Source organism: Lichenostomus cassidix, chromosome 2 (genome assembly GCF_008360975.1).
Source record: "Lichenostomus cassidix isolate B80296 chromosome 2, HeHo_3.0, whole genome shotgun sequence".
NCBI classification, from domain to species: domain Eukaryota; kingdom Metazoa; phylum Chordata; class Aves; order Passeriformes; family Meliphagidae; genus Lichenostomus; species Lichenostomus cassidix.
In genome coordinates, this window is record NC_139482.1 from 91,983,347 (window position 1) to 91,996,991 (window position 13,645).

General features: G+C 43.5%; 1 protein-coding gene across 2 annotated transcripts in view; it reads right to left on the reverse strand.

Moving 5' to 3' along the window:
- The window catches only part of SCGN (secretagogin, EF-hand calcium binding protein), a 28,790-nt gene extending 16,260 nt beyond the window's left edge, over positions 1–12,530 (reverse strand). Inside the window, exons 1-3 of one of the 2 annotated variants that reach the window (XM_085052392.1) lie at positions 12,249–12,530; positions 9,590–9,660; positions 273–365 (exon numbers count right to left, since the gene is read on the reverse strand). In XM_085052392.1, the coding sequence (XP_084908518.1) occupies positions 273–365; positions 9,590–9,660; positions 12,249–12,498 (414 nt within the window). In that variant the 5' untranslated portion in view covers positions 12,499–12,530. Of the gene's footprint in view, positions 1–272; positions 366–9,589; positions 9,661–10,199; positions 10,432–12,248 lie in introns of those variants that run through there. The other variant, XM_085052393.1, reaches the window with a different exon arrangement.
- Positions 12,531–13,645: the final 1,115 nt, after the last annotated feature.

The window sequence follows — 13,645 nt, forward strand, 5'->3', positions numbered from 1 at the left end:
TACAATGGGCAGGCACATCTTCAAGTAGATCAGGTTGTTCAGAGCCCCATCCAACCTGACATTTGATGGGGCATCAACCAACCCTCTGGGCAACCCCTTCCAGTCCTTCACCACTCTCATTAAAAAAGTCTTCCTTGATCTACTCTTAACCTACCCTCTTTCAGTTTAAAACCATTACCCCTTGTCCTATTCCTACAGACCCTATAGAAAGTCTGTTCTATTTCTAATTCCTTCTATAAAAGAAATCCTAGGCCGTGATTGGACAGAGATACCTCCTGGATTTGCAAGCGTCCATCTGTGGTGACATCGTAGACAGACATGAATTGTTCCTTCATCCTCTGAACTTTTTCTTCTGTGATGGTGCTCTGCCATGGGAAAAACAAGTGCATGAATATTGCTGAGGGCACTAGAAGACCCTCTTGGAGAAAATCTCACCTCACTCACGGATAATCACCACGATAATCACATCCTTACAATTAGGTGTAATGGTTTTAAAAGCCCAGAGACACACCATTGTGGATGAATTTTTGGAAATAATTCTTATGCATGTTTTTGTAGCAACTAAGCTTTCAGTTGGGAGAGCAGTGTTTGGAGACCCCAAAATACTTCAGTGACATCTGCTTCTTTAGCTAACTGTTCCAATTATATCACTGGAGTTTGCCTTTGCTAAAGTATGTGTTACATCAGTTTCCACCTTGCTTGTTTTCACCTTGTGCTTTTCAGGAAGATATCCTTATCCTTGAATGACATCTCTGCAGTTCATTAGATCATCAGCCTTGAAAGGTATCAGTGGAACTAGTTTGTTGCTTATTATTGCCTGTCAGCTGGTTTAAGACCTGACACCAAGCCCTGTCAGCGTTCTTGGGTTAATAGCATAGAATTTCAAGCAATTGACATTCCCTTTGTATTTGCTCAACTCCATAATCGATTTATACATAGTGATGAGCTCTCTGGATTTGTCAGGTTATGTGTTTTGACAGGCATCGCTGTGACACGTAAAATACAGTGCTGAGGTTCAGCAGGCATAGTTTCCTCAGCAGAAACCATGGGGGTACCCATTCTGACTGGACTACACGAAATACAATTTCCTCACCCTGTGAGAAGGCTTCTGGCCATATGAGATTTGTGGCTGGGCTGGGAAGCTCACCTAGTTAATCTTGCCTAAGCAATTAAAAATTAAGTCCTCAGCAGCTACACTGAGCAGGTCCTGGCTTCTCTCCCAGTTGTGTGGCAGGGGAGGGAAGGAAGGGAGAAGGATAACCCACACTGGTTTGTGGCATACCTTTGTAGCAATTTTTGCAAGACAATAAATTAACTTCTTCCCAACACCTGAATAAAAGTCCTTCAAAGTTTTTATCATCTCTACAACCAGGTGGATTAAGGACTACAGCTATTCCTTCCTAGGTCTTCTAACACAGTTTCTCATTCTTCCAGCTTCTATTGTAGCTCCATTAGGTTGTGCACTCCCTTTTTTATTACTGTGACACAAGACCATGAGTAAGTGTTCCAAATTTACTGATCCATGCAGTGTAGCCCTTGGGGTGCACCCTTGCTGTGTAACACCAAGGGCTGGCAGTTCCCAGTTTGGGATGAGACATTCAGCAGTGATCCCACAGGGATGCACCCAAGGTGTCAGCCTCAGGAGGGGGTCGGAGTGGGTCCCAGAGCATGGCTGCAGGACTCTCCTTTCCCATGGTGGTGTCCAGAAAGCACTGTGGGCTCAGGTATTGTGGGCACAGCACATCACTGAACATACACATTTGGTTTTCTTTCCCCTTTACATTATAACTCACCCTCATGCTATTTAAATTGCCTTCTGACAGCACCTTGACACCTTGAGACACCTCCCAGGAGGTAGGCAAGCCTATCAGTTGCCAAATTCTATAGGCTTGCAAAGTACTCTGAAATTATCCTCCTCCGTGCCCAGTAGGCTGAGTTATTTCCAAAATTATAATCTTAGTTGATACTTGAAAAGTGTGCAGTGCATTTCAAACTAGTCATTTGTTAAAATGCTCAGCTTGGGGTCAGCTATTAACCACCACTTCATGGAGCTTTCTGTGGCAGGGACACTGTTATCTGCATAAAAATCGGACAGCCCCCTTTTTTTATAAACTGATTTAAATTATGGGACACATCAAGTAAATGCCTGGAATACTTACAATATTTACAGAGCTCCAAAAGATTTTAGTCCCAGGGGTTTCACTACAGTGGATTTTTTCAATTTGGACCATATTACTCTCTTCATAAATATTCTATTTATGAAACACAACTGGTAATAGTTCTAGCAAAACCCAGCCCTTATTCACAAAGAATAAAAGACACTGCACAAACTGGCTTTCCCAAGATGTATGTTCAAGACAAAATTATTTGTATATTACAAATTTTTATACTAAGAATGATACACTTTGTGTATCATTTGAAACCATTAGGCTTCAAAGGGGACCTTTCTATTTACCAAAACAATCTCAGAAGACTTAAAAAAAATAACAAACAGATATCAAATAAGACATATTCCAAGCAGAAACTAAGGCTGGGAGACCTGGTTTCCAAGATCAACCTACTGGTGGTGCAAACCAGTAGCTTGCTCTGATTGCCTTTCTATTTTAAAAACATTTAAAAGGCTGGAAAACCCCCATAGTCTACATGCTCTATTCCCCGTGTCCAAGCAAGGACATGATCTTCAGACTCACCTCACCCCACCTGCAAGGAGGCTGGGGAAGCACAAGAAGGTGGGAGGGGACACAGCCAGGACAGCTGACCCAAAATGACCCAAAAGATACACCATAGTATATGGTGTGGTCCTCAGCATAAAGGGCTGGGAGAAAAAGGAGGAGAGGAAGATGTTTGGAGTGTGGTGTTTGTCTTCCCAAGTCAGAATGATGGAGCCTTTCTTTCCTGGAGAAGACTGAACACCCACCTGTCCATGGGAAGTGGTAAATCCATTCTTTGTTTTGCCTGAGCATTTGCCCTTGGGTTTTGCTTTACCTATTCAAACATCTTTATCTCAATCCATGAGTTTTTCACTTTACTCCTCTGATTCCCTCTCCTATTCCATCAGGGAATGGGTGAGTGAGTGAGTGGCTGCATGGGGCTGAGCTGCCTGCTGGGTTAAAGCATGACATAACAAATTGCAGCATACAAAAATGTGCCTCTTGTCTCATAAGACAGAGCGGGGGGAAATGGCTTTCCAGCAAATAAATGCAGCTGAGCACATCTTTCTTCATCATAGAATGCTGTTTTGATTATGTTGCCTGTCTCAAGCAACAGATCCTTAACCACTTTTAAAGGTTTGCAAAGCTTTCCCTTTCGTGAGAGTTTAAGTGAATGCTGTTGCACCCTTTCCAGTCACTGTCTGTACAGAGAAGCCTTTCTTGTAATTCCTTGTTTTCCCTGGTGCATGCACCTCCCTGAGTTTGTGGATGCTGTGTGGTTTCCAAGGGCTGCTGCATGTTCTCACTGTCCAGCCAGGACAGAAATCCTTACTACTTACCATGAGGAGAAGGCCATATAATTTTTATTATCATAAAAGAACACAGTTTAAAATATCGCCATGACTTTGTTCACATATTTTTCAGAGTTAACAAGTAAATTTCTTGCTATGGATGTTCTTCCACAGAGTTTTACAAAGAAAAGCTTCTGTGCTTCATGTTGCCGTAACAAATGAATTTTCTGCTTTTTCCTTTCCATGTCCAGTCTCCGTCTCCCCTTTTGTGAAAACCCTTTAGAAGTATTTAGCATCACAAAGGTAATCTGGTTTTTAATAGTGTTTGTAATCACAGAAAGGGCATGATCACATAGTTTTAAAATTTCTACAGCATTTAATTTCCTTGTCATGGCTGGTTATGATTGTTTGGAAACCTGGCTGTAATCTATCTTCTTTGTTAATCCATTCCTTTTATATTGTTGCACACTTTGCCTCATGCTGACTAATTAAATTTTTGCTCCTTAAGGGTTTTGTGTGCTTGGCAGTAGTTTGCCTCGATGAAAACACAACTGTGAGACATTTGGTTTGGGGGGCAAAAAGTGAATGTATAGAGCACTGCAGAGCCTTTCCTACTTGATGAAATGGGATGTCTCATTTAATTCCTGCAGGTCAAGACAATCCTGTAATAAGTTGATCTGTTTTTCCTTCCTGACATGATTTTAGAAGCAAGCCACCATATTGATTTGGGTATAAAAAAAGATGAAACGACTTTTAAGTGACTATTATACCCTGTTTCTTAAAAAAACCCAGAGAATTTTCTGAAAATGCTGGCTCAAGCACATGTGTCTTCTAATGTTTCAGCCAAATATGATAGAAAGGCCAAGGGTCCCACAGATATTGAGTTCCTACAAGATCTATGAAAATAAATTTTGTCTGCCAAGAAAGAGAGTTGGAAAACAAAATCAACAACTATCACCATGCCAAAAGCCACACAGTACAGCTATGAGGCCAACAAGGACCAGATGAGAGGCATCAGTGATGTACACTATGACTTTAGAAGAACCTTTCATTTTTGGGCCAAACATTTCTTCATTATAAAAACTAATCTCATTAATGAAATGACCTTATTTTCCTCATGCAGTTGTATGCTGGATTGCCTGCATATTTGTGGGATATCACTTTACACCTTCAAGGCTAATTTCTCCTTTGGGCCAATCTTTCTCAACTTCACTACTATCACTTGAGAATTTGGCCCTGTATTTGGTTAGGATTTTTGGTCAGGATTTACTGTACTCCTGCATACTACAATAGATGAGCACATATCCTGTCATCCCACGTTGCATTTTTGGTTTCTTTTTTGAGTCTCATCAGCGCAAATATGCTGATTTTTTTCCCTAGTAGACACCAGCATCCAACAAAGGCTACTGCATCTTTCCTTGTGCCATCATGATTTTGTGGTTAGGCTTTGGACAGGTTCTTTGTTCTGTCCTTTCTGCTAGACTAAAGGTTGCTTGATGTGCATTTGGGAGATGAAAGAAAATTGTGTATTTTTTACCATGGGCATGTTGAGTTTGCATTAAGAAATACCTAAAGGCACTTCCATGCCTTAATGTGAAAGAACAGGAATAGGAACTGGCCAGGCTAATCAAGGCTGATGAAAGCCACACCTAAAGAAATTACTCTATTTGGCAATAATCAGAATGATAGAATGGTTTGGGTTGAAAAGAATGTCAAAGATCATCCAGTTCCAACACCTTCTCCTAGACCAGGTTGCTCAGAACCTTATCCAACCTGGCTTTGAACACTTCCAGGGATGGGGCATCTACAGCTTCTTCGGGTAACCTGTTCCAAGTGCCTCTCCACCCTGACAGTAAAGAATTCTTTCCCTATTCACTAAAGTAGAATATTTAAATAGCCAGGATTGCCTGCGGGTTAGAATTCTGAAATAGTCTGGATATGGACACAAGCTGACTGCTTTCTGCTAGGGGTCTTCTTGCTCTTGACCTGCTGGTCACCAGCGACCTTAGGTCTCTTAGGGTGGTAAAGCACAGGGGAAGTCTGCTTTGGATGGCTTTGAGGCTGGCTGATATTTTGGCTGTCAAACTTTTTTTGACTAGCTGTTGCATTCCTGACCATACTAAATGATACACATTATTGAGATAGACAATGCAGTGTGCAAGGCAAAGATGAAGTGCAAGAGTAGCTGGAAGGTGCTTCTATTCCTTGGAAATAAAGAGCAAAGACAAATCCTTAATGGCTGCTCAGAGTGAACTCCAGAGATTAACTTCAGTCCCTTCCAGTCATGACTATCCATGTGGTTTTCAGGCAAGAGGGATTATAACAAGGTTAGTACCTGTCTTGTCTGATCAAATTTATACTTCAACCATTTTTGTGGTCTCCTAAACACTTACAGTTAGGTGAAGGCAACCATCCTTTATCTGAAAGTCTTCTATCAAATTTGAGTATAATTTAAGCAAAGTGAAATACCTTTCTGAGATAGCCCAATGGCAATGTGCATTTCTCTCCATGTCTGCCCAGACGTCATTGGTTTTATGGAAACCTTCCATAATCTAACCCCCAAATTTACATCTTTTCTCTATAAAACTCATACCTAATTATGATGAGACTACATAGAGCTTCATGAGCACTATTAAAAAAGAGCAAGCAAGGAGATCTTAAATGGTCTTGAAACAGAAAGAAAGAAGGACAGGAATATAAGAAACAAATGCAAGGACTGTAGTTCCTGTTCTAATAAAATTACTTCTTTGTAATGCTGAAAGAAAGATGCTGAAAGAAACTGTCCTTTCTGCTGAACTTTCACCTCAGTACAAAAACTTTCAGAAAATGCATGGGAAGGGGTGCCATAAAGTAGAATGAAAGAGAAGAAGAGAGCCGAGGAAGCTCACAGCAGCCATGCAGTAGCAGGTTGGAAGCTGGAGGCTCAAATGGTTAGAGAGAAGTCACAAGAGTGATAAGAGAAACAGGTGGATAATGCCAGCAGCTCAAAAATTTAATGCTTGTGTGAAGATGAATTACACTCACCTGGAAACTGAAGGCATTTTCTTAGGGATAGAATAGAATAGAATAGAATAGAATAGAATATTCCATTTGGAAGGGACCTACAATAATCATCTAGTCCACTGTCAGACCACTTTGGGGCTGACCAAAAGTTAAAACGTTGTTAAATGCATTGTCCAAATGCCTATAGCAATCACCCACTGCTGGAGGAGAAGGGACAGGAAGCAGCATCTGGGATTTTGTTGGTTTACTACAAGTCTACCTTCGTTGCAGTTTTCCCTTCCCCCGCACAACTGTTGATGGTTCAATAAAAGACAATGAATGGGCCTCCATCACTGGATGCCATTTCAAGATTTTTTCCTTGCTCAGAGATGTCAGGAAGCACTGTGTCTCTCAGCTTCCCAACAGGCTCATTTTTGCATTGTTTTCCCAGCTGCTCCCCCCCCCGGCATTTAGTGTCAGCTGGGGATGCTGCAGAGCTGGGAAGAAAAACAGAGCTGAAGGACCACAGTGGTCATTAAGAAAAATAACAGCTAAGAAAGTGAAGGCTGAAAAAATATAATTATGAAGCCATTCTCTATTCAAGCAGAGACAGCTTCCAGTGCTGATAACATTATTTATCACTTGTGTAGCACTTCAGACACAGTCACTAATTAATCCTTGTGACACATCTGCAAGTTATGCCAGTCTTGCATATTGCTGTCTCCCCCTTTTACTGTGCAAGGAAACAGAGATGTTAAGAACCTAAAGGAGTAAAGGTAAATACAAGTGGTACAGCAGAGAAATGCTCAGTCCCAGCTCCCTGCTTCTATCACAGAAGACACTTCCTTTCTGTAGGATGGTAAAACCAATGCAGAGGGGACTCTTTACCCCTCCTGCTGTAATCACAAGCCTGTACAATATAAATTGTGTGAAAAAGAGAAAAACGCCTCAATGTTGTTAGAAAAATTCATTGTACAAAGGTGGTAGAGACCTTTGTTTAATCTGGGGCTACAAGTGATCCTCATACCAGGGGAGGGGGCAGAGGACTGCTCTCAGCCTTCCAAGACAAAGCCTCCCTTGAGTTTTCTGCCACAAAGACAGCCTGCTCTGCCTGATACCTGTCCTGTAGTTTTGTTCCTAATACTACCAGAGTGGAAATATTGCCAAAAATAGGCAAGAGAACGCGAGGGAAAAATCCAAAAGCTCTTGAGAGCCTATCCAAGCACCCTGAAAGCTAGTGAGCATTGTCTTCCAGAATTAGCATATTTCTTCTATTTAATAGGAGGAGAGAGATATGGTTCTTTCTCCATTCAACTTGTGGTAAGATATTTCTTTTAATGGCAAAACTTAGATAGCAGAAGCAAAGGAGATGCAAACTGCATCAGGGTGCTGAGTTAAGCTGGAGTCATCCAAGCAGGGACTTCAAACAAGCAATAAAATTGTTATTGAGTTCTTAAAGCAGGAAGTTCATTACTAGAACACCCTCATTTTGCAAGTTCTGTGTGCTGAAAACTGACACAATGTAGTGGAGTTCACATGGATATCAGCAAGACCACAAAAACTGCTGTAACACACTGGGTTTGCACCCCAGCTGGTATGAAGCTGTCCCAGAACCTCATGTGAGGGATTCACAAGGACACCTATGGGCTAGAGTGGGGCTTGGAATTTCTCTTGACCTCTCATCCTTAGGAAGCTGCCTGCAGCATGAGATCCCTGCTTAACCCTCAGTTTTATCACCATCTGCAGGTCACTCCAGAGAGCCCCACGTGGAGGTCCCTTGCTGGAAGTACCCACTGCAGCACTGAGCTCTGCAGCCTCATTTTAGGAGTCTCCTTCAACATCTCATGCTTGCTGTCACTGATTTTGAGCATGTTTTGTGCTGCTGTTTCAGTACCCCAAGATTAGCAGCTCCCAATTTCATCTTTTGTTCCTGGGTAAACAATCGTGACCTTTCTGATTTCTCTTTAAATTAGTTTTTCTGTGTCCCTAAAGATTCTTATTGTTAATTTTTTTTTTATTTGTTTGAAGTCTTTTTACCTGCCTATCTGTTCATCTAGCCATCCATGCTCTGAAAGACATTTCTGCAGATTTCTGCCAATATTTCAATCCAAATTTACTTGCAAATTAAACAAAAACATGTTTGAAAAAATTACTCACGGCTTCTATTTTTTTTCTTTTTATTGTAGCCCCGAAGATCCAGGAATATTAATTGGCATGTAAGTAGAATTCTGATTTCACACTTGATACTCATGAATTTATGCCTTTTATCAGCTACATTTTCTCTCTTCGTTAATTACTTTTTGCTTAAAGGAATTGTTTCATTTCTGGCTTTTGGCACACCCTCTCTTTCCCTTTAGAAGATGTTTCCTCCTTTTCCTATCTGGGCACACACAGTGAAAATATTAACATATTCTTTGTATACTTCTGAGTGCTGGCCTGAGTGGCAGGATTTCTCCTTCACTGGTGGTGACATTCATAGCCAATGTATGACCTGGAGCTAACAAAACCAGCCCCTGTAAATTGTTGTGCAACTTCTGGTTGTACTGAAATGCAGAGAGTGAGAGAGGGGAAATGCCACCAAAACCAGGAAAGGAAACCAGGGGAGAAGCCTAGATATGCTGAAGAGCCAGGTTTGGATCTTAGAAGCAATAGAATTGACTCTCATTTAGCTTCTAGCCATTTGTGGCAATTTAGACATAAGGCTTCTTTCTAAGCACCATTTAAAATTATTGACAGCATATTTGTTAAAAATCAACCTGGGAAAGAAACCTATAATATTAACAAAACTAATCGGCACAGGCTTGAATAAACAAACCATGAACATTGCCCTCCTGCTCAACCAGCCAGGTGCTGGTGCTTTTTAACTTGTTTCTACTCAACAACAGTAAATTACTTTCTCTCCAGGCTGCCAACCAGCTCCTTCAGCTGGTGCCAGCTGCGATCTCACCCTGACCAGCAGCTCTTGGGCTGGAAACAACTGATCAATCTGCTCAGGTGACTGCCCTTGTTATTGTACCTGCTTAAATGCCACCCTGTTGCCAAGAGAAAAGCTCTTTACCTTGGGATTGCTAAGGAAGTCAGCAATCAGGGAACAACAAACACAAATCATCTCAGCATAACTTTTTGCTTGGACTTGATGCACAAGCAACACAGCACAGTACTTACTTCTGGTCCCAGTTTCTCCAGGAGATGATGAAAAAAATTGTCAAGCTCCTTCCCTTCTATGTAACCGTTGTCTAAATAAAAAGCAAATATATTAATGGTCAGGGGTAGTGCCAGAGGTCCAGGAACTGTGCCGTGGGCTGCATGCAGGGAGCCCAAGGCTTCACAGTCAGGATCTCAGCTGGGAACCCTGCCTGCCCACTCAGGGAGTCCTGTGTCCTCTGCAATTTCATCTCTTCACTTCTGTGTGAGGCTGGCCACAGCTGCAGGGCTCCCTTCAGAGTTTTCCTCACAGAAAACTTTACAGAAACAAAAATAAATCCACAAACTGGGATGAAAAGACAGAACAGCAGATGAAACCGGGGAAGTGATGAAAAGGCAAAAGCTTTTGGGGTGAAAAGGGGGATTTACAGCTGAGATATTCGTGGTAAGAAACAAGCAGGGAGGTCGAAAGGAGCTGCAGGACGTCGTGGGGGTGAAACTTGGACATGCCGGCAGCCACCCTCCCGCACCCAGACGGACACCTCCCGGCGGTCCAGCCCACCCCTGCCCGGGCAGCCCCTCACGGCACCCACGGCCCTCCGCGGCTCGCCCCACGCCTGTCCCCACTTGCCGTCGGCGTCGCAGCGCCGCCAGGCCCCGAGGAAGGCGGCGGCGTCCAGGAGCCCCTCGGCGCTGCTCTCCATGGTGCTGCTGGCGGCCCGCAGCCCTAGCTGGCAGCCAGCCTCCGCCCTGCCCCGCCGGCGGGCCCGGCTTTGAGGGCAGCGGCCCCGCCCCGGGGGCGGCCCTGAGGGGGTCGGGGGAGAAGTCTCCCCCTTCCCGGGGCTCGTCCCACAGACCTCCCGCCCGGGTCCCCCCACCCACCCGGGTGTGCTCGGACAGGAGCTGCGGCAGGACGGAGCTCAGCCCGACTGGAGCAGCCCGACCCCCAGCCCCGCTTCGGAAGGGCCATCGCCTCTCGCAAACGACCTTTAAAGTTTAGAACTCCCGAACGAAGGCAGAAGCGCTTCAGAGAAGGAGTGGAGTTTAGCGGGGGAAGAGGGAGTTTTCTAAAACTTGTAACTCTCCTGCTCGGTTTATGAAAGCAGAGCGGCAGCAGGCAGAGCTCTCTCACCTTCTCATTCCTCACAGCCATCGGGAGGCTTTCCCTCACCGGGAAGAAGAGCCACAGGACGAAGGTGGACAGAAACCTGCAAACTCTTCCTCCTGTAGTACTAATCAAAAAGAGAAACCGTGGGGTTCAAGGTCTCAGCGTTGATAGAGCATCATATCAGAGTAGCCCTGCTTGGGATTAGATTTATTTGAATGTCACCTGTGTATTCACCTGCAGTGATTCCAGGCACCTGGGACTTGGCTGTCTCCATGTGTGCCACCAGAATCATTATTTTCTCCTTTCAGACCCCTTACAGACAGTTTTTTCCAGGTTGCCTTTGATTCAATATACATCTATTTCAATTTTATTCACATACTGATTGCCTTAGACAGGCTCTCAGAATCAGCAGAAAAGGCTTTAAAAAAGCATTTAATGTTCACCCTGAGCAGGTTTGTATTTTATCTGAGGGGGCAAAAAAACTTGAAGAAATCAGTTGTGTTTTACTCAGGGAATTCTTTCAGGGAGATCACAACAGAGATTACACAGCAATGTCCAGCTTCTCCAGTGTGCAAAGGAAAAGGAGATGCTGTAAAGCTGATGTGTTTAAAAAGCACCACGGGAGCATCTCAGTCCAGCATCTCAGCTGGACAACAGCCTGGGATCACCTTGGACCTCAGAAAAATTATTGTTCAAAATCTTAATTCAACAGCAAGACTAAAAGCACCCCTGACTGTGCTCAGGTGGGGAACCCCAGCATGGGAGAGGAAGTCATCAGATAATGACATGGAAAATCTGAATTTTTAGGGGACACCTGCCCAAGTCCCTTGCAGGTAAGACCAGAGTCCTCCACAGGTTTCTCTATCATCTGTCCTTGCCTCACTGCCAAAAGTCATGCCTTGCCTTGGGGTGAGGACTCCCCATGCAACCCCTCCTGCAGTCTCTTCTTCCCAGTGTTTCCCCCCATGGCTCCCTGGCAGTGGTGGTCTCATGTGCCCCATGGGAGCTGACTGATCTGTGTGGGGTCACCTGGCATGTCTTCATGCTCCATGGCATGAAGATCACTTTTTGGCCCCGTCTCTCTTTCCAGGACACAGAGCCCATCTGCCCCAGACCAGCAGCATCCTGATCCAGGTTTTTAGGAAAGAGATGTTCATCAGTTTCTAGTGTGGTTTGTAATCCAGCTTTGGAAACTACCACCAGGGCTCATAATCAACAAGGTCCCTTGGTAGTATGATCATGACAAGTAGTTTCTTACTAAAAAATGTTTTTAATAAAACTAACTTAAGAAGAAACACTACACATGTTTTGAAGTATTTTTCAAGTGGATACATCCTGCCATTTTGCAGACAGCAAGGTTTTGTGGGTCTAGATGCAAAGCTCAGGGCATTGAGAAGAGCTTCTCATAGCTGGTTCTCCCCCCTGTCCTCACAGGAAGAAGGTGGTTTCATATCTTAATGAAACTACCACTATTTATTCAGCATCTCACACAACTCCAGTGAAACCAGGTCCAGGTTGGAGATAACAAAGGACCTTAAAGCTTAAAGGGTTCTCACAAGAACTCATTGTTACCTGTGCAGGAGGATGTGGATGATATGTGTCTGTCCTGGTCATCCCACGCCCTTTCAGTGCTGGCAGGAGAGGTTTTGATTTCACAGAGGAGAAGAACATACCTGCAAAGGGGTAAAAAGGAGCAGAAATTATGGATTCCTCTTCTGTTTGCCCCAGCTTTGCTCCCTCCACAAAACTCTCCATTGAAATACCCCACAGATACAGGGGCCACCCCACAGATGCACAGCTTAGCTGCTCTGCCCCGCCTCATGTATCGCACAAAATGGATTCAGGGTTCTTAGGGGTGGAATTGCAAAATTTAGCTCAAAGTGACTGGAACCAGCTAAGCTGAGCAAAATCCCAGCCAGCAGTGAGGATGTGACCATCTTGCTGCATGGCTAAAATGGGTTCAGCTTCTCCAGTTTCTTTAGATGATTTAATAAAGCCTGAATGAGAAAAAAAACAAACTAAACAAAAAGCAGCGCAGAAAAATTTTTACTCATCCAATTGGACTTTCTTTGGAACACTGTAAATTTGAAGAGCATATTGAACTGTGAATCTATTGGCATTAGTACTAAACACACTGACGATTGCTGTGTGTGCAGCTCATGTACCAAACCCAGCAACTGCTCTGCCTTGGCTTATTTCCTTAGATGAATAAATAAGACTGAAAGGTAGGCAGTATTTTTAAAAAGTAATGAAAGTTTTTGATTAAGGACTTTGGCTTCAGCTTTGCACTGTGCAGTAATGCTCAAGGTTGAAGATCTCAAAACCATGTTTTGAAAAGCTTAAAAAACAAACCAACCCAAGTGTATTCACCCTGACCACAGATGCACTTGGCTCTTAAAATGAATGTGCTTCAGTAAGTGCCTCGAGGCTGGAAGCATTTGCTTGGCCATTTCCTGGCCCTGCTGTGGGTCAAGGAACCCTCCAGCTGAGGACACCAGCAATGTTGTATTATTTAACTGATATTGATTATCAATTAATAAATGGCAACTTTTGCCAAGTAAAGAGCAAAATAAAGAGCACGTGGCCAAACCCCAGGCTGGGCTACCTTTGTAGAAATGCTTAATCAAGCAACAGCAACTGGGAAAACATGGATAAAAGTGCAGATTGCTGATTTGGAAACAAAAATAAGGGGCAGCTGACAAATGCCTCATTCTTTGGGCCAGACTGAAAGCATTGATGTGAAATGAAACATTTGGGTGTCCATGAACAGAATAGAGAACCAAAAACCAAACCAAATATCTGGATTTGTGGCATGACTTTGTTCCTCCCCTTTACAAAAGAAAATTCCAAATACATACAGACACAGATAAATGGAAATAATTTCCCTCATCAAATAGCTTAAGCTTCCCTCAGCTTTGCACTAACCAGAGACACTGAGGAAGCCAACAGACTCTTCTTTCCAACCCACC